Below are 18,521 nucleotides of genomic sequence, written 5' to 3' on the forward strand. Positions count from 1 at the left end.
AGCGGTGTGCCGCACTGCCGCCACCATCAAACGCAATCGCTCATCTTGCACAGTCAGCTCTCATGCCTAACCGAGGGAGCCGGCCAGTCGGCGGCTACGCGCCCCTTCCCGCTCGCGGCGTGCACACACAATTTGCGCTTGAATCCGTCTGGCGCCCAAGTCCGCGCCAGTTCGTATGGTGGGGCCGAAGTGTGCCTACAGGTTGCAGCGAGGAGTCCGGCGGGAACAGACGGGAAGCCTTCTCAGAGCGGGGAGCATGCCTGATTGTATTTACTGCAGGGGGAACGAACAGGCGGGAGCCATCCGTCTGCCCTAACCGGAGAACTGTAAGCGCAAAATTAACTATACATGCGTATGCTAAACGTATAGCTATTACCATCCGGGGTGCAAGGCGGCGTGAGCGCGCGAGGGTCAACATGCCACTACATGCCACCGCAGGCCACCGCGAGACCGGGCGCAGCAGCTCGGTATACTGTATTGACCATGCGTGTACTAGGCACATTGTTAGCATGTAATCATTCGTCAGTGTGACGAGATGTGCGCCACCCTACGTTCTCCCCCACCCGACGCGTGTCCCGATGTCCCTCTGTATGCCGGCAATAGTCCAATAGTCTCACCCTCGCGATGGGAAAACAAAAATTTCCCGGATGCCCGGGTAGTTCAGTCCCCTTTCAGGGCTGGTATCGGGACGCTGTTGCAGCGTGCGAAATGCCAGGATCGAACTAGCGACCTTTAGATCTTCAGTCTAACGCTCTCCCAACTGAGCTAATTCCGCTCAATCGACCTGTCCAATGGTCACATCGCCCCCTACACATCACGACCACAATTAGCTTGGATCAGGGTCACGCGTCCACGACACGATGTTGGCACGACACGATGACGCGACGTTGGCAGTTGACACGACCCTTTTGGAAGTCTGTTTTGAAGTCTGCCCCCATGGTCTGTCTCGATAGGGAGACGCCAGTCATAACTGGTGGGCAGGTCCGACCCCCGCACAGACCGACAAGCTAATTCCGCTGAATTCCGCTCTACCTGACAAGAGGTCCATTTATTAGGTACACACACCTGACAGGTTCCCCACCAACTGACACGACGTTTCCCTGCCGGACGTGTCTAAGCTAATTCCGCTCTTTCGCAGCTTGGTGTCAAGCCCTCACCCTGGTCTGTGCGGGGGTCGGACCCGCCCACCAGTTACTTGCATAACTGGCGTCTCCCTATCGTTGTTGTTGTTGGTTACAAGGTGGTGTGCACGAGCATGCGTGCTATCCTGTCCCCGTAAGTACCAGTGGCCCGGGCCGGTGGGCCCTTATAACGCCGGGAAACTTACTTTGCGCAACGAAGTTAGGCGTGTTCGACTGTACTACTCAATGCCAACTACGTCAACTGCTAGCCCGCCAGCCTAGGTGATTAGGTGCCTCGGCACCGAATGCCCGCCCCTCCCTTCCATCGGGGCTTCAGCCCTGCTGCTCGAAACCCTTCGAAAGCTCCGAGTTGCTCCTTGCGCAGTGCACACCCTACGGACGTCAGGTAAGGCGCCACCACCACACCTGTGCTGCGGACCAGGCGTGCGGCCCTGATCAATGCGCTGCGTTCCTGGGGCGTCACCATCACCACGACGTTCCACACCTCCCGCCCTGCCGATTGCCACGCACGGACATAGCGCCCGCTCACCGACGTCCCACTCGTGCTAGCAACCGTCTCTAGGTTCCCGGACGCCCGGATGCGCTCTAGCAGCTCGCCGCTGACAGACTTCAGCAGGATCTTGCTCTCGTCCACAGCGGCCGCATCCCCCACGCGGGCGAGGGAGCGTTTGACGGCTTCGAGCGCAGCCCGTTGCTCCTCCACCTGTACCCGCAGCACTGCGAGGTCGTGGGGCTGCCGCTCCGCCGCGGGTGCGGCAGTCTGTGCCTCGTTGGCCGAGGCGTGTGGCACCGGTGCCTGCCTTGGGGCGCTAAATACAAGTTCTGCGACCTGTAGCTCGAACTGCTCCAGCGCACGCTCGAACTCCTGAGAACAAATTGAGGATGCTGGGAGTGTGTCAGTGTTTGCCAGTGCGTCCACGATCAGGCTGGTCGAGAACTGAAGCCGAAGTTTGATATCGAGACAGACCATGGGGGGGACCCTGTGTGAAGGGGTCCGCCCCATCCCATATTGTTTGGACGGCCGTGGGAAGGCCGGTGGGAAGCCCACCGTCTAGGGCTCTTTGGGCGCCAGGTAGCAGATCTCCAGGTGCTGCTCACGGGTGGCGGGGTCGGGGTTGGGCATGACACGGCCGACGTAGATGCGAGGGTTGGAGCCGCTGTACACAAACTCCATACCCGGGTACTGCTTGAAGAAGGCGGGCTTCAGGATGGTCACACCGGTGATGCCCGGGCTGTGGAGGTACGACATGCAGGTGCTGCTGTGCAGGGCGGTGCATGTGGTTGGCTGGGTTGGGGGCAGGCATGTGCGCCTTCTGCAGGGCTGCCTCCAGTTTGCTCGAGTTGTGCTTGGACCAGATGATGCCCTCATTGCAGGGCGCGGGGGCTGCAGGTCCAGCGGGGCTGAGGTAGTGGAGTTCAATCAGGCCAGCCCGAGCAGCATCCAACGTCATTCCCTTTCAATATGAACCGCGACTTCAACCCGCTGCAGGCCTGCGGCCCTTCAAGCTTCCCCAATTTTGCCACGAGCTCACAGCCCGGCACCACGAGTTCCTGTGGCGGCACGCCAGCAACCTGATCAGGGCTTGCGCACTTTTCCCGGGGTTCCCGTGGCTCCCACGGTTCCAGCCGCTCCCGCCGCCTCCCGGATCTGCTGCCACCCAACTGATGTGTAACGGCCAATGTGACCTCTGGGCAGGTATAGGTGTTGAGCGGAATTAGCTTAGACACGACTGAGCTCTCACAAGGCTTCCATATGGACTGTATGGAAAACTTGCATGTCACCAAAGTGACCAAAATAGTGGAATTAGCTTGTCGGTCTGTGCGGGGGTTGGACCCGCCCACCAGTTTAAACACATGCACATGGCGCTGGTGTTCTCCAGGTTGGTTTTGGGCACATCCTTTCTATTAGTCCCAAGCAACACCCGGCCGCCGTCGTCCAGCCCAGCCATCCCAATACAGCAGCCGCTTTCCGTCAGCCAGCCATGGGCGCGACCATCCACAGCGTTTACCGTCGGTTACAAGGTAACATGTGAATTCGCAACTTGCGCTACTGACTGCCTACTCTCGTGCCGCCTGCAAGCCCACTCCGCCATCCGCTCTGGTCTACGTACGCATTCGTTTCCACCACACTCGTCATTAACATGTGTAGAGTGTAAAATAAAGTCTACAAAATATTCCATGTTTAATATATACAATGGGCGAGTGCAATGGGCACCCGAAACATCGCGTCAACCAACAAAACTTCGCATCTGGCAGGGAAACGTCGTGTTAGTTGGTGGGGAACCGGTCAGGGGTCTGTAACCCATAAATGCATTGTTGTCATGGAGCGGAATTAGCTTGAGCTAGTCAGCAATAGTCTCTTAGTCTCACCCCAGCAAAAGATTTCCCGGGTATCCGGGTAGTTCAGTCAGGGGGGGGGGGGGTTAGGAAACAAAGTGCCAGACCCCATGCCCCGAAATCCCCCGGGACCCCCCTTGAGGGGACGACCGACACCCTGATGGACAAAACCTTGTTGTTCAGCGGTTAAAACCCCTCCATTTAATACCAAAGTGGTGTCAAACGACTCCTCTTGACGAGCACTACCACTCCGTGCCATCAGTGGTCCTGTTCTGAGACTTTGGTTCGGGCGGGATCCTATCCATGGAAATCCCCTTGACCCAGACCACCCCGCGCTCAACTCTCTGCTGTGTGACGAATGGACAATGTGCATCTGCAGCCTTGTTAGATGTGAATTCATGCGCACCAGCGCTTCAGAGCCCAGCTGTGTCAGTGCGCATGTGTTGAATGTGGAGCCATGTCCTGACACGTCCACGCCCGGATGCGCAACTTAGCTCCTACGCTGTGTTTGTGCTTATTACATCATAGCGTGCACATATGAGCCTCGTACTGCTGCGTTTGGCCCCTAGTTCTGCTTGTGGGGTGTTTCCCAATATCCGCCAGGATGGGCTCCGGAAACCCGGCGGACATCCAAGACGAGGACCAACCCCATGGCAGCCCAGAAGTTCCTCACCAGACACCCCCTTTCAGGGCTGGTATCGGGACGCTGTTGCAGCGTGCGAAATGCCAGGATCGAACTAGCGACCTTTAGATCTTCAGTCTAACGCTCTCCCAACTGAGCTAATTCCGCTCAATCGACCTGTCCAATGGTCACATCGCCCCCTACACATCACGACCACAATTAGCTTGGATCAGGGTCACGCGTCCACGACACGATGTTGGCACGACACGATGACGCGACGTTGGCAGTTGACACGACCCTTTTGGAAGTCTGTTTTGAAGTCTGCCCCCATGGTCTGTCTCGATAGGGAGACGCCAGTCATAACTGGTGGGCAGGTCCGACCCCCGCACAGACCGACAAGCTAATTCCGCTGAATTCCGCTCTACCTGACAAGAGGTCCATTTATTAGGTACACACACCTGACAGGTTCCCCACCAACTGACATGACGTTTCCCTGCCGGACGTGTCTAAGCTAATTCCGCTCATCACCTGCCCAGTGATCACATTGGCCCCTACAGATCATGACCACGGTCTGTGCGGGGGTCGGACCCGCCCACCAGTTACTTGCATAACTGGCGTCTCCCTATCGAGACAGACCATGGGGGGGACCCTGTGTGAAGGGGTCCGCCCCATTCCATATTGTTTGGACGGCCATGGGAAGGCTGGTGGGAAGCCCACCGTCTAGGGCTCTTTGGGCGCCAGGTAGCAGATCTCCAGGTGCTGCTCACGGGTGGCGGGGTCGGGGTTGGGCATGACGCGGCCGACGTAGATGCGAGGGTTGGAGCCGCTGTACACAAACTCCATACCCGGGTACTGCTTGAAGAAGGCGGGCTTCAGGATGGTCACACCGGTGATGCCCGGGCTGTGGAGGTACGACATGCAGGTGCTGCTGTGCAGGGCGGTGCATGTGGTTGGCTGGGTTGGGGGCAGGCATGTGCGCCTTCTGCAGGGCTGCCTCCAGTTTGCTCGAGTTGTGCTTGGACCAGATGATGCCCTCATTGCAGGGCGCGCTCGTGATGGAACATGGCAAGGGGCAGGAAAGCGTAGTCCCGATGTGTGTGGCTCGGGGGCTGCAGGTCCAGCGGGGCTGAGGTAGTGGAGTTCAATCAGGCCAGCCCGAGTGGCATCAAACGTCATTCCCTTTCAATATGAACCGCGACTTCAATCCGCTGCAGCCCTTGAAGGGTCCCCGACTTTGCTACCGAGCTCACAGCCCGGCGCCACGCTGCAGACGAGTTCCTTTGGCGGCACGCCAGCAACCTGATCAGGGCTTTCGCAGTTTTCCCGGGGTGGGGCCAGGAGTGGTTCCAGCAGCAACTCCTTGTTCCTCCACGACCCCGCCCACCCCACAGACACACGCCGCGCACCCTCCGGCGCCACAATTGCCACTGCAACCACGGGCGGCCGTGCTTGCTACGAATAAGTTCCACGACGCAAGCTAAACCCGCTCAACTCGAGCCCAAAGCCCACCCCGGCCACCACACGCCCACACGCTCTCATGTTCACTTGGTCGTTTACTAAACATACACTGCCCAGCTAACTCTCAGTTAAGTCCGCTCACCACCTGCCCAGTTTTCACATCAGCCCTGCATATGACGAGTGTTGCGGAAGTGTTGCATGGAAAAGGAGCCCATACGCCCGCATGCGCCCATGCGCCCAGCAGGCCTTATGAGCTCCTGCATGGCATCGTACGCATTTCGTTCCCTTACGCATCTCCTATACGTCTTAATGGTCGTCACGGCCTCGCCACTGCCTGACTGTGCCCACTACCACTGTGCCCACTGCCACTCTGCCACATACACTTCCTCGGCCCCGCTCCGCCCTCGATGCTGCCACCCACCCCACACACGCACCTGCAGACACACTAACACGCACACACACACAAGACCAGATCTCATCACCCTCTTACGGTCCTCTCGCAGCACACCAAGCGCTCGCCCGCCCCCTCGTGCACCATCACCGCCCCCGCCCTTTCAACTCCCTTGCCCTGCTCCTACCGCCCCGCCCGCCGCCGCCTTCCCGGCGGGACCCCCCGCCGTGCCCACCGCAGGTGCCGTTGCCGCCGCCGCCCCTGCTGCTGTGCCAGGCTTGCCTTGCCCCTCTCCTGCCTCCCCTCCTCCTCCTCCTGCCGCCGCCGCCGCCTCCTCTTCCTCTTCATCTGGGTCGGGCACTCCGCCAAGCATCTCCAGGAAGGGCTCGTAGTAGTCTCGGTGCGTCACCGCGCATTGCAGGAACGACTTGAACTGCGAGCAGACAGGGCAACAACATATGAAACCACAAGGGAACAACCAGGCGGTGATCTAGAGGTGATGGAGAGATGGTTGAGAGGACGCAGAGGCGATGTACCGGAAGTGACTGCGAACTCAGCAAGTGGGGGGGGGGGCTAGCAGCAATTCGTTTGCTTAAATTCGGGCGGAGGCAGGCCGGCCACCGGGGCCCTAATGCTCCTACCACCTTGCTGCCTTCCTCCAACCAACCATGCGACCGCCCCTCCTTGCAGCGCGACTGTTCCCTTACGGGATTGGTTCAGAGTTTACACCCCCCCCACACACACACACACACACATCACAAAGCCGCTCGCTCCCGCCTTGTCCTGGCACTCGTCACAGTACCCCGTCCAGCCCCCGTCCAGCCCCATCAACCGTCCCTACCAAGCGCTAAAAGCGTTTCCACTGCCACAACCGCTGCCATAACCGACCAACCGCCAACCGCTCTCACCTTGTCCTGACACTCGTCAATATAGTCCTTGCCCGCGGCCTTTGCCTCCTCCCGGCAGGCCACCCACTCCTGCTCATGAGGGGCGGGGTGGGGTGGGGTGGGGGTTGTAATTACCAGCCCAAATTAAACCGAACCCGATGCAAAAGAGAAGGATGCCCGGAGGTTTGGGCCCAGGGTTTGAGGGCACCCCGGCACACGGCGTACGCCGCCCACTGTCCCGCTGGCTCCCGCTCATGCGCGCGTCTGGTTATGGGTGTGGATGGTGTGGCTGGTAACTAGGGAGGTTTGGGGCGGTTGGGCTCGTTTGGGTTGGCTGGGTGCACCCAAAGAGCGTGGTTAGTCCATTCTTCAGCGTGGCTCATCGCGCAACACACAAAGCTACCACATAGCACGCAGCAGCAGCATCACGCGAGTGGCTGTGTCGGAATCCTGGGTTCCTGGGGCGCCCTCCGGCCGGCAACCCAGTGACGCACTTCCCACCAACACCCCACCCACCCGCCCGGTGGCGCGCCCCCCACCCCCGCTCATGTCCTTTCCCCACCATTCCCCACAGCTGCAATTCTCCCGTCCATCCGTCCACCATCAAACCCTTTGCCCGTGGAAGCCCCTCCCCTGCTCCCACCTTGTGCACACCCCCGCATTCGCCAGCCTCGATGAATTGGCAGATGGGGCAGCGAGCAGAGTCACCCTCGCCGCCCTCTTCGCCAGCGGCTCCAGCTTGTTCGCTGGGCTCCGGCTCCGCTGCTGTTGCTTTTGCCTCTGTTTCGGCTTTTTTACGTTCTGTTGCGGTTGTCATCTGTAAGTTGCTGTGCTCGGCGATGCGGTTTTGGATGAGCGCTTGTTATGTATGCGTGGAGGTGATGTGTATTCCAATGGATCAATGAAAAGAATGCATACTAAATGCTGCTAATGGACATGAGTTACAAGCCCGAAGACCACCACTTGCTGCATGACCATCGCCTCTGGATCTGACACCGCCGCTGCCATTTTCCCAAGGGATTCGCGCCATGAACGCACTGACGCCATACATGTGTGTGCAATCGCAGTCAAAGCCAAGCTGTCCAAACGTGCAAAACCCTGGCTCCATGTCTGGCTTCAATCCGTCAGACTTAGGGCACCTCGAGCCTCCTGTCGACTTGAGTCATGCCCTGAAGATCGAGACGGAAGACTGAGGTTACATTTTGATTACATGAGTGCGGATACATGGGACACGACAATAAAGTAGAAGCAATCGCCAAAGGCGCACCGCACCCCAAGACTACTGCGGTTATGAATGCGGATGTTACAGAGGGGACAGTCCCAGCACCCGAAGACGCCGAGCCATCACATGCTATCAGGGCGGTTATGCGGAGCCCGCTCTGGTAGCCCCGCTCCCATACCCTACGGAGCCCAGCCAACGCATGCTGAGTCACTGCCTCCTTGTTCTGCACAGCCCCGTACACTTCATCATCGTTGAGGCTCGTGTACGGGGAATACCAGCTCCACACACTCACTGGCACAAAACACACACGAAGTAAGCCATCTAGATCCCCGCCCCACTGCCCCCACACGAGCGAGCTCTTGGCGCACGCTGTGTCCTGCAACTGCCCTAACAAGCGGGCAGACACACACGACAACGACCCCAAACATGTATACATATTGCGGCATCCGGCGTCGTTATTCCGTCCCCCTCCTCGTCCATTTCACCTACTCCATTTCACCCCGCGTAGCACCAGCTAGCTCTCTCCACTACCGCCTGCTCCTCCAGCCCCACTCCAGGGCTTTGGCCCCACCCATGAGCTCTAAGCAACATTGGTAACCGTCACCAGCTAAGGATTTCGTGGGGCCGCAGCGACTTCAAGCCATGTAATTCGCTCATGCTCATGCTCAGCGCTATTGTTCTCCTTTCATTGCAGTCCGGCCCTGGGCCGCCCATCCAGCCTGCTGCGTGAGTCCCTGCCCCTCACAGCTAGCCTCCCCCACCGCCGCCGCCGCCGCCGCCGCCAGCCCAGCTCCAAAGCTTGGGCCTGATGTGGGAGCCCTTCGCATTATAACTGTCACCAACTAACTTCTAAGCCCATGTAATATGCCCCTCCTCAGAAATACTGGTCCTGTTCTTGCAACCCGGCCCCAGGCCGCCCATCCAGCTTGCCTCCCTCCTTGCCCCCCCCACACACCTAGCTCCCGCCTCCTCCAGCGCCGCTCCAGGGTTTGGGCCCAACGCGTGAGCTCTTGGCGCTCTGTGTCTTGTTCTTGCCCTTGTACTTGTGCGGGTCGTTTCGGTTAAGGCGCCGCACGTCGCGGCAGCCCTGGCCGCCCTCCCAGAAGCGAGTGCGCCGGCCTGCAGTGCGGGGGGCGTGTGTTTTTTGGGGTTGTGTATGATGTTCTGGGGTTGTGGGGGTTGTAGATACCAGCCCACACTGGGTGGGGGCAAGTAGACGACACGAAGGGAGGTGAGTCGCGCGAGGGGAGAGGATGATGGGGTGTGTGCGTGTGTCGTGGCGCACGGAGCAGAGTGGAGTGCAAGCAGTCGCCAGGAATGCCCAAGCCCCACACACGCAAGCGACCGGACATTCAAACACACACGTGTCATCCTGGTAACCAATCACCCCGCAGCAACAACAAACGGAAACAACGGGCACACTCACCGCTGGGATTGGAGGCTGTGCTCGCCAGCTGTCGCCCGCAGTTACGGCAGGCCAGCCCCAGCGGTTGCTCCAGTGAGCAGAAGCCACACACCATGCGCTGGCGGTTGGTGGCGGTTGGAAGCGGTTGGCAGCGGTTGGCACCCGTCAGTGGCGGTTGGCGGTTAGCAAAAGGAGATGATGATAGAGCGAAGCGGTAATAGCGCACGGCGATGAAATGCACATGCAACAATGGGGGCAGGGGAGCGACCGCCCGCCTGCGGCGCCACCCCGCCCGCACCCGTGCACCCTGGTGCGGGGTCTTGCCTTACTCCCGCCCCCCCATGTGTGTTTAGTACTTGCTGTCCCCTGGCTCCCCTGCTTGTACGATATCCTGTTACCCATGCAAGGAATTCCCCCGGGGGTCACCAACTATTGTCAAGGCATATGCCACGCTCTCCTCCTCGCTCTAATGCATCGGGTTCGGTTTAGGTTGGCCGGTATCTAGACCTCCCCCCTTCCCACACACACACGCACGCACATACAACAACACACACCTGCGCCCACACTGCGGGGTGGCCGTCGGGCGCTCCCTCCTCGTGGCACAAGTCGCAGGCGTAGCGGGCGCCTGGGGGAGGGAGCGTGCGGGAGTGTGCGTGACCATGTGATGATTGCTAATGCCTGCGATGAGCTTGTAGAGGTGCAGCGGCCAGGGAGGGCACGCGCTGCCGTGCCAAACCCGGGGAAGGAGCTCCTCCGCTCAAGAGGCAAAGCCCCCCATAATGCGACACACGCCAAGACACAGGGGCAAACCCAAACCCGCTACACAAAACACAAACACAAACACATACACAAACACACTACCCAATCCCGCACCCACCGCAGCACGGGAACCGCAGCCACCGATACGAGTGGCGGTAGTGCTTGCACGTCCCCAGCCCCGGCAGCGGCTGTCCCAGCTGTAGCACAGCTCCCCGGGCGTTGCTGCTACTGCCGCCGCCGCCGCCGCCTCCCCGCCGCCGGCTGCTACTGCCGGCGGCGCCGCCGCGCCTGCGGCCGCCGCCGCCGCCGCCGCCGGCTGTAGCAGCAGCACCGCGGACCGGCAGCAGCTGTCCCACGACGCGGATGGGCGGGTGCGTCCAGTCGGGATCGGTCGGCAGTAGCTCCACCTCAAGCGTGGTCAGGCAGCCCGGCTGTAGCAGCGCCGCCGCGCTGCTGCTGCCGCCAGCATTCCCACCGTCTGCAGAAGCCGCGCCGGCAGTAGCACCGGCAGTAGCAGTAGCGCCGCCGCCGCCGCCGTTGTCGTCGTCGCGGTGCAGCCGTACGGTGCACAGCTGGCTGTAGCGCCGTCGTACGTACTCCAGCTCCTTGAGAGCCACGCCGTACGACAGCAGCCCTGGCGGCGGCTGTAGCTGTGGCGGCGGCTGTAGCTGTGGCGGCGGTGGCAGCGCCGCAGCCGCCGTGTTGGCCGTGGGCGGTGGCGGTGGCGGCAGCACGGCGGCAGTAGCAGGAGCCTGCTGCCTCTGCTGCTGCTGCGGCTGTAGTAGCGGCGGCTTCACTGCCGCCTTGAGTACCTTGATGCCCCCGGCTCCGGCTGTGGCTCCACCCGTGCTACTGCCGCTCCTGCCCCCCGCTGCTGGTGCCGCCGACCCGACCGCCGGCGCTGCTACTGCCGCTTGCGACGCGGCTGCTGACGCCCCTTGAGCTGCAGCCGCCACCGGCCCCGCTACCCCGCCCGCTACGCTGCTGGCAGCAGACTGCATCCCGGCTGTAGCGGCAGTAGCTAAGGGTGCTACTGCGAGTGCTGCTGCGGGTGCCGCCGGCGTTGCCGCCGCCGCCGCCGCAGGAGCGGCCGCAGCGTGAGCGGCGTGGGCTTTGCCATTGGAGTAAGTGCCGGTTAACTGAGTGCCATCGACAGCAACTGCATTTGCAGCCGCTCCTTCATCCATCGCCGACGCCTCTGGGACGCCCGCCGCCGCCTGCCCACCTGCCGCCGCCTCCTCCGCCTCGCCACCGCCCACCTCCCCCGCCACCTCCCCATCCGCAGCGCCGTCACCCTCCGCGCTGTCATTGTTAACGACCGCGTAACGCCGTACGGTTGCGCCGTACGCATCCTCACTCTGGTACGGCTCGATAACGCCCGGTACGGCGGTTAGCAGTTGCACGAAGCGCCGCCGCAGCTCCTCGGCGGCGGCGCCCAGCCGCAGCCGGCCAACGGCTACTGCCGGCGCCGTCGCTGGCGGTTGGTTGGGCGGTTGGTCCGACAGCGCGCGCCGCCAGGCCGCCGCCAGCTCAACCGCCATGTGCGCGCGGAGCCGCCGCGGCAGTTGGTCCGACACAACCGCCAACTTCAGCCCCGGCGGCAGAAGCGGTTGGTTTTGTTGCGGCGGTGGCTCCGCCGCCACCGCCGCCGCTTGCAGCGCCGCCGGGCTGAGCAATTGGATCCGGATTTGGATCGTGCCGACGTCATAGTGATCCGAAACCGCCGAGGGCGGATCCACGTCAAAGGTGAGGGCGATGGGGAAGGGCGCGGTGGCGGGCGCCGCCGTGGGCGCGGTCTTAGTCAGATGCAGCCGCTTGCCCCATGTGGCCTTGAGGGCCTGAAGCTCGACCTGAGGTGGGGAATTCATGTACATAATAAGTTAAGAAGGTGGTAGACGGTACAAGGGGTTAGGCGTACCCAGGAACAGTAGTACAGCAGGCGCGTTGTAGGGAAGGGGAAGGAATTGGGAAGGGGAAGGGCTGCAGGGGTGAATGACAAAGGGAGCAAGCGGCTGATGTAGTTGGAGCCCCGAGGAACACACTGCACCCAGCCCTGGCATCAGGGGTGTGAAGGGGCGGGAACGGGAAGCGCGTGCATGTTGTGGAATGGGTGGAATGGGGCGGGAGGGTTTTGACCATGGGGCGTGTTTGGGCGGAGCTGGCGGAGGTTGCAGAACTGTAGGTCGTCGAGGCAGGTGGGTAAAGCTGTGGCTGTTGTGCTGCGGCTTTAGCGGCACGCGGGCGGGCCGGCTCCTGCGCACAGCCTCCCGCCAAGCCCAAACCCGTCCCGAGCACCGCTCCTAGCGCCGCCCCCTCACCCCACCCCGCACGTCTCTCTGCAAGTGCTGAAGGCGAATGCACGTGGTGCCGACTTCCCCTGCGTGTTCTGCCTAGTTGCCCCGCGGCTTTCCGCGCCCTCCTTTTCAAAACACCTCATGTGACGCCACCCCTGTGCACACACACACGCCGCCCGCCAAATGACCCAAAGCATTCCGACGCGGTGAAAGTGCGGCTGCGGTGCCAGTGCGCCTGCGGTCCCTGGCACCGGCCTGCCCGAAGCAACCCCCGCCCCGCTCCCAGTGCCTTCCCAATAGGGTCAGGCCCCATCCGCCGCAACAACCTCTACGCATCCTGCCACGTGTCACAGAGCCGCGAGCGTGGGGAAGCCTCAAGTGCAGCGAGAGGAACGAGTGGGTACAACCGCGATGGATCGAGGATGCGGTGGAGGGGGATGCCCATAGCTTCGCTCACCTGCAGAGCTGCCAGAGCTTCTGCGCCCGGCTTGATAGCATTGCTGGAGCCTGATGGCGTCGCCATTGCCTTCTGCGCGGGTCTGGCGAGTTCGCGACTGCTAAACAGGATTGCGACCCGTGGGCGGAGAGCCCAAACGATATTCTGGGTATAACGCTAGTGAAACAAGCTTGGTTTGATCGTGCAGAGACACAGGCGAGCTACATTCTGGCCTCTGTGAGGCTGGGTGGGGTTGTCCCGGAAGAGCTTGCCAGAGGTTAGGTCGCTCTTATGAAGTGCAATCGCTTGTATACAGGTTTCGAGTGTATGGTGTATCTATAGGTGATTGGACATAACCTGGAAGATTGGGAGTTTAAATGCTGACGTGTGAGCTGGCACGCCGACCCGATTGCCCCACCTTCCTGCGACGCCCTCCTGCGACGCCTTGAGGCCGTCGGACGATGTGCGGATCAGAATCCTTGAATACCACAAATGCACGTTACTTGGAGAGCAGTAACGAGGGCGCCAAATGTAAGCATCAGGTGGCCTGCTCAGAGCATTGCCAGACCAAGCCCGTTGTGAGGATGGCTGGCCGCACCCTTTGCTCGCCAGCGGCCAGTTCCGCTCCCCTTCATGCTTTCAATTGCCTTGAGGCGCATGCTACATGCAGGCCTGCTGCCCTGCTGTGGGCTGCTGGCTCGTCCCCCGTGCTGGGGGGTTACCGAAATGCTTGGGTTACCGTATCTCTTTCCTGAGCTACTGGGACTGGCCTAAGGCAGGATCCTGCTGGACGTGTCGGCAACAATATTGCGACCCGCGTGCACGGAAACCTCGTGGCTAGCAAAAATGTTCAGGGCTTCGCGGCCCATGATGTTGTCTAGACCCCAGTGGACTCGAGCGCGCCGGTTGAAGGCTGGCCCAAGCCGGGCTTACTATGACTCAGGCCGCCGATTTTACTGGGCTCAAGGGCTAAGTTGGACGTTGCGGCGTGTATGGGCACGCTCCCCAATGAACTCGGGTTGGGCTGTGAGTGTGTGAGAGTTTTGACTGGGGAAACGTCGCTTGTTATTGACTGTGCTGCGGTTGAAACCGGTATCACGCAAAGCTTTGCGCTGGTATGAAACAAGACCACCTGCGAGTGGCGCGGTCGCCGAGGTGCAAGGTTAGGTGGCCAAGGGGTAACTGGAGCTACGACGTGGCGTGGCGCTTGCTGGGGCCCGGATGCTCGAACCCTTACAGGTGCGGCCGCTAGCAATGTTTGTGCATAACACATTCTGCGCTTTACACATACATCATTATATTTTTAATTTGACTGCTTCAAACTCGAACCGGGTTTTGCTGGTGCTTGAACCGAAACCCCTGCGCTACCTTTCGGGCCGAATTCCATATTGACTTCTAGGATAAACTTGTGTTGTGATAGCGCATTTGCCGGGCGAAAAAGGAGCAGACCAGAAGCTACAGCAGGGCGAAGATGGCACAAGGGCGGAGAGGAGATTTCGACGCGCTCATAAAGCTCTTGCTAGTTGGAGATAGCGGTAGGTTGTGGTGTACGCGGGCGGTTGAATTCGGCCTGAGTTCGGAGCTGCACGACTCTCCCGCTAACTTGCACTCTTGGCTGCAGGCGTGGGGAAATCATGCTTGCTACTACGATTTACGGATGATATGTTCACTTCCTCATTCATTACGACGATAGGGTAAGCGTGAGTCGGGGATTCGTCGTCGCACTAGTCCACGCTTCGCCACGCCGGGTTCACCGTTCACGGGCCTCTGCTGCGCAGCATCGACTTCAAAATCAAGAAGGTGGACGTCGAGGGAAAACTCGTAAAGCTGCAAATCTGGGACACGGCGGGGCAAGAGCGCTTCCGCACCATCACCAGCGGTAAGCCCTAGCGCTGGGCCTCGCCCACTTCAATGCACGGGGTCGACAGGGTCGACAGGATGCCCAAGGCATAGGCATCACTGGAAACATGGACGCAGCTGGCATGGGGCAGGCGGCGTGCCGCTCCGATAGCCTTTTCGGGACCGGGCCGACCTGGGGGTACAGTAGAGGTTTCTTCACACACGCACGTGGGGTTTCGTCACACGGCGGGGCCGTTCCCGTGACTGGCTCGAGGCACGTTCGATGTCCCAGTTCCAGATGCTGCGTCTGGGAGCTCCACGCGGCTGGGGCATTTCTGACAAGCCCGAGCAACCCCACCCACCCCCTAACCCCCATTGCACACCGACGCATGCCTTTCCCCCCTCCCCGAATTTCCCCCCCTTCCCGAAAATTCTTCCCGCACGGTAATAGCCTACTACCGTGGGGCCCAGGGCATCATCCTGGTCTACGACATCACGGATGAGGGCAGTTTCAACAATGTGCGCAACTGGATGCGCAACATCGAGCAGCACGCCAGCGATAACGTAAACAAGGTAAGCTTGCGGTCTTGTGTTATACGTGAGGTGTTAAAAAAATTCAGGGACAACGCGGTGCGGCCGCGGATGGCGCCAGCATGGGCGATACAGTTAACTCGGGGGGCTGGTTGGTCGGGGCCTAGGCTGCGCCCCAGCACATACCACACGGCAGCGCAACAACAACACAACATGAATGACCGACCGACAACCCACCAAATCAACATTTCCCGCTCAACAGATCCTGGTGGGCAACAAGCTGGACCTGTCCGAAAAGCGGGTGGTGTCCGAGGCGCGCGGCCGGGCGCTAGCGGACGAGTACGGCTTCAGGTTCTTTGAGACCTCGGCCAAGGACAACGTTTGCGTAGAGGAGGTGAGGAGGAGGGGCCGGGGTGGCGGTCACAAGAATCAACCACAGACCCAGAACCAGGCTTGGGGATGGGGAGACAGGGGCGGGGGGAGTTTGGGGGTAGGGATTGCAAGGGTTTGGGGACGGGCGCGGCGAGGCATTGTCAAGTCCAAGCGTAACACGGGGTGACGGTTTGCAGTCCGGGGGTGTGAGTTTGTAGGCGACTCGTGCGGGAGGGGTTGTGCGGGTGTGCGTGGCGGGCAACGACAGCCCTTGGGTTGCTTTGTGGGGTTGGGTGGCGTGGGCGTCGGCAAGGGTGCGTATGTGGGTCTAGGTGTGGTTGGGTGCCTGGTAGCATGCAGGTGTACCCGGTTACCACATGCGACGTAAGGATAATCGGATGTGGCAGAGGATCGCTAATCGGTGATCCTGGACTGCGGTTGTTAGCCCGGTCGCACGGTCTGCAGCCGCTCTCCACCACCGCTGCTCGAGCTCCGCCACCCCTTCCGCTCCACCCACCCCTCCGCAACCCGACCACCACTCGCACAGGCGTTCCTGTCGGTGGCCAAGGACGTCCTGCACCGCATGCAGGTGCGCGTGCGTGCATGAGTGTGTGCGTGCGTGCGTGCAGGAGAGTGTGTGTGTCCGTGCGTGCGTGCACGAGAGTATGTGTGTGCGCGTGTACGTTTGCGTGCATGAGTGTGCGTGCGTATGTGCGTTTGCGTGCATGAGTGTGTGTGCGCGTACGCGTGCAGTTGTTATGGGTGCAGTATGCGTGTTTCCACATGTGGGACCATTCCGCATGTGGGACCATTCCGCATGTGCCACACGCAGCGCATAAGGGCTTAACAGTGCTGATTCACCCACGCCGAGGACTGGGGACGCGTGACCGCCAACGGGTCGAGTTGGGCTGGGGTCGTTGGCGGGCGGGAGTACGAAGGCTGGCTGCGGGAACTAGTGGATTGCCCAACCGTTTGTGTCCCACCGCCCCACCTCGTCATGCCTCTCACGCTCACGCTCACTCTTTCTCTTACAGGGCGAGCAGGCGAACGCCCAGCTGCTGCAGCAGCAGCAGATGTCGGCCGCGAGTCAGCCCGTGCGACTGACCTCGTCCGCTCCCTCGTCCGGCAGCAGCAGCCGCGGCAGCTGCTGCAGGTAGCAGGCGGCAGTAGCAGAGGTCAACGGCAGTAGCAGGGCAGTGGCGGCAGCTGGCGCGATGGCGCCGTGTGTCAATTCGTGTGTGTTTGTGGGAATGGTGTCAGCGGTGATTGGCTTTATGCGGCGCCAAGTGGCGGCAAGGCAGCCAGCAGCAACAGCAGCAGCCGCATGGCTGCGGAAACAGCAGCTGCGGCGCCGGCGGCGGCAGTGGCGGCGGCGGTGTGGCTACCCATGCGGCTGGTAGGCAGCTGAGGCTGAGGCAGCGATCCGAGCAGCATCTGCCGGCGGCTGTTAGTGCGGCTGTAGCAGACTGGTCAGCGGTCCGGGACGAGGATGGCAGTAGCACAGCGGTGGCAGTAGCATGGTGGTGTGTGACAAGGCGGGACGTACGGCTGGGGTGGGCGGGTAACCGGCGGCAAAATACACGGCAGTAGCACGGCAGCGGATCGGCGGTGGTGGCAGTAGCAGCGGCGGCCGCGTCTTTGAAGCACGTGGTGTGCTTGCATGGCGGATAGGCGGCGCACGCAGCTGCGTGCGAGGCCGCACGCTTTGGCCTGGACGACCGTTGTGGCAATAGGAGGAGGTCGGGGGCAGGAGGAGAGGAGCGGCAGCAGCAGCGGCAATAGGGTTGCTATTCTTAGAGGGCATTGCTGGTACTGCGTACATACCGGTACCTGGAAACGCAACTTGACAGTGGGGCTTCTAACTTCTGAGTGTCGCACAGGAAACCAAAGCGTAAAGACAGTGCATGTGTGCGTTTGTGTGCGTGTGGGCGCATGCGCATGTGCATGTGTGTGCGCGTGTGTGACGGCTGTGAGCGTGAAGTCGAGGTGGGCCAGGTGTAAGCAGTGGGCGAGGGGGTACTGCTCGGTAGTCCAATTTCAGGTGCATCGAGATGGAGGCGCGTCAAGGTGTGTGTAACGTGTGTTCGGATGGGGATCCCTTGCAGCCATGGGTAAAAGTCGCTGGCAGTCCAGCCTTGTTCGTGTTCTTGCTCTGGCGCCCGTTGGCTTTGGACCAACGCAGTCGAGGGCTTCCGTGGAGGCCTGGTGGTGGCCGACGTTGGATTCTGCGAACCGTGGGCGTCACGTGATGCGCGCTGGTGTTCGTGCCTCCCCTGGTTCGTGCGCACGTCATGAGTGCCCTACACGCCCGAGGGCGCGCTGTGCTCGTATCTTCTATCTACACTGTAGAAATGTGCCCAAAATCCGCCGAAGGCGGAGAAACATTCTTGGTTTTGCCGCGCGCATTGGGTCCCGTTCGCTCCGCGCCGCTGCCTATGACTCAGTAAAGATTCAATAGCTCTGCAATAGCGCAACTAGGCGCGACCTTGGGCGCGACTAATTGGTGAGTGCAGCCCAGGGCTTGCATCTTCCAGGGTACGGTAGGCCGCCGCCGCTGGCGAGAAGGGCCCTAACCACGTTCTCGCCCACGGCATCCAGGGGCCCCGCGAACCCCCCCGGAAAGGGGTAGTTGGCAAGATTCGGGGGCCGTATCCGCAGCCTCACGCGGCCAGAATGCACCCGGGAAATGCCCAATCTTTCTTGCCTGAGGGCCTACATTGGGGGCAATTTCTTGCAGCTCCCTAAAGCTGCAAGCCCTGGTGTAGCCCGGCTGTTGGGAGGCCCGCTGCCCCCCACTGGCCGGAGCATGTGGATGGCTGGGCTGCC

The 18,521-nt window shown here is 61.1% G+C and overlaps 5 protein-coding genes across 6 annotated transcripts; 1 reads left to right on the forward strand and 4 right to left on the reverse strand.

The window, feature by feature from the left end:
• Window positions 1-311: 311 nt before the first annotated feature.
• On the reverse strand, window positions 312-2,907 carry CHLRE_15g641662v5 (uncharacterized protein). Its single transcript, XM_043070674.1, has 2 exons — window positions 2,445-2,907; window positions 312-2,374 (listed from the first exon to the last, which is right to left on the reverse strand). Exons 1-2 carry the CDS (start codon window positions 2,591-2,593, stop codon window positions 2,194-2,196), a joined length of 330 nt encoding a protein of 109 aa, XP_042916532.1. The 5' UTR covers window positions 2,594-2,907; the 3' UTR covers window positions 312-2,193.
• On the reverse strand, window positions 2,803-5,157 carry CHLRE_15g641674v5 (uncharacterized protein). 2 transcript variants are annotated; one of them, XM_043070675.1, is made up of 1 exon: window positions 2,803-5,157. In XM_043070675.1, the coding sequence occupies exon 1, from the start codon at window positions 5,017-5,019 to the stop codon at window positions 4,822-4,824; it is 198 nt and encodes a 65-aa protein (XP_042916533.1). In that variant the 5' UTR covers window positions 5,020-5,157; the 3' UTR covers window positions 2,803-4,821. The 2 variants fall into 2 exon arrangements, with proteins under 2 accessions (XP_042916533.1, XP_042916534.1); XM_043070676.1 differs by having other exon boundaries at window positions 3,146-5,157.
• Window positions 5,158-5,231: 74 nt separating this feature from the next.
• On the reverse strand, window positions 5,232-7,737 carry CHLRE_15g641700v5 (uncharacterized protein). The gene is made up of 3 exons (XM_043070677.1): window positions 7,481-7,737; window positions 6,859-6,927; window positions 5,232-6,383 (listed from the first exon to the last, which is right to left on the reverse strand). Exons 1-3 carry the CDS (start codon window positions 7,652-7,654, stop codon window positions 6,114-6,116), a joined length of 513 nt encoding a protein of 170 aa, XP_042916535.1. The 5' UTR covers window positions 7,655-7,737; the 3' UTR covers window positions 5,232-6,113.
• Window positions 7,738-8,020: 283 nt separating this feature from the next.
• On the reverse strand, window positions 8,021-13,287 carry CHLRE_15g641750v5 (uncharacterized protein). Its single transcript, XM_043070678.1, has 5 exons — window positions 12,975-13,287; window positions 10,342-12,073; window positions 10,019-10,089; window positions 9,486-9,582; window positions 8,021-9,178 (listed from the first exon to the last, which is right to left on the reverse strand). The coding sequence occupies exons 1-5, from the start codon at window positions 13,038-13,040 to the stop codon at window positions 9,015-9,017; spliced, it is 2,130 nt and encodes a 709-aa protein (XP_042916536.1). The 5' UTR covers window positions 13,041-13,287; the 3' UTR covers window positions 8,021-9,014.
• Window positions 13,288-13,697: 410 nt separating this feature from the next.
• CHLRE_15g641800v5 (uncharacterized protein) lies at window positions 13,698-18,119 on the forward strand. Its single transcript, XM_001703029.2, has 7 exons — window positions 13,698-14,488; window positions 14,575-14,647; window positions 14,732-14,832; window positions 15,244-15,365; window positions 15,586-15,717; window positions 16,243-16,284; window positions 16,730-18,119. Exons 2-7 carry the CDS (start codon window positions 14,616-14,618, stop codon window positions 16,850-16,852), a joined length of 552 nt encoding a protein of 183 aa, XP_001703081.2. The 5' UTR covers window positions 13,698-14,488; window positions 14,575-14,615; the 3' UTR covers window positions 16,853-18,119.
• Window positions 18,120-18,521: the final 402 nt, after the last annotated feature.

Source organism: Chlamydomonas reinhardtii, chromosome 15 (genome assembly GCF_000002595.2).
Source record: "Chlamydomonas reinhardtii strain CC-503 cw92 mt+ chromosome 15, whole genome shotgun sequence".
In the NCBI taxonomy this organism is placed as follows: domain Eukaryota; kingdom Viridiplantae; phylum Chlorophyta; class Chlorophyceae; order Chlamydomonadales; family Chlamydomonadaceae; genus Chlamydomonas; species Chlamydomonas reinhardtii.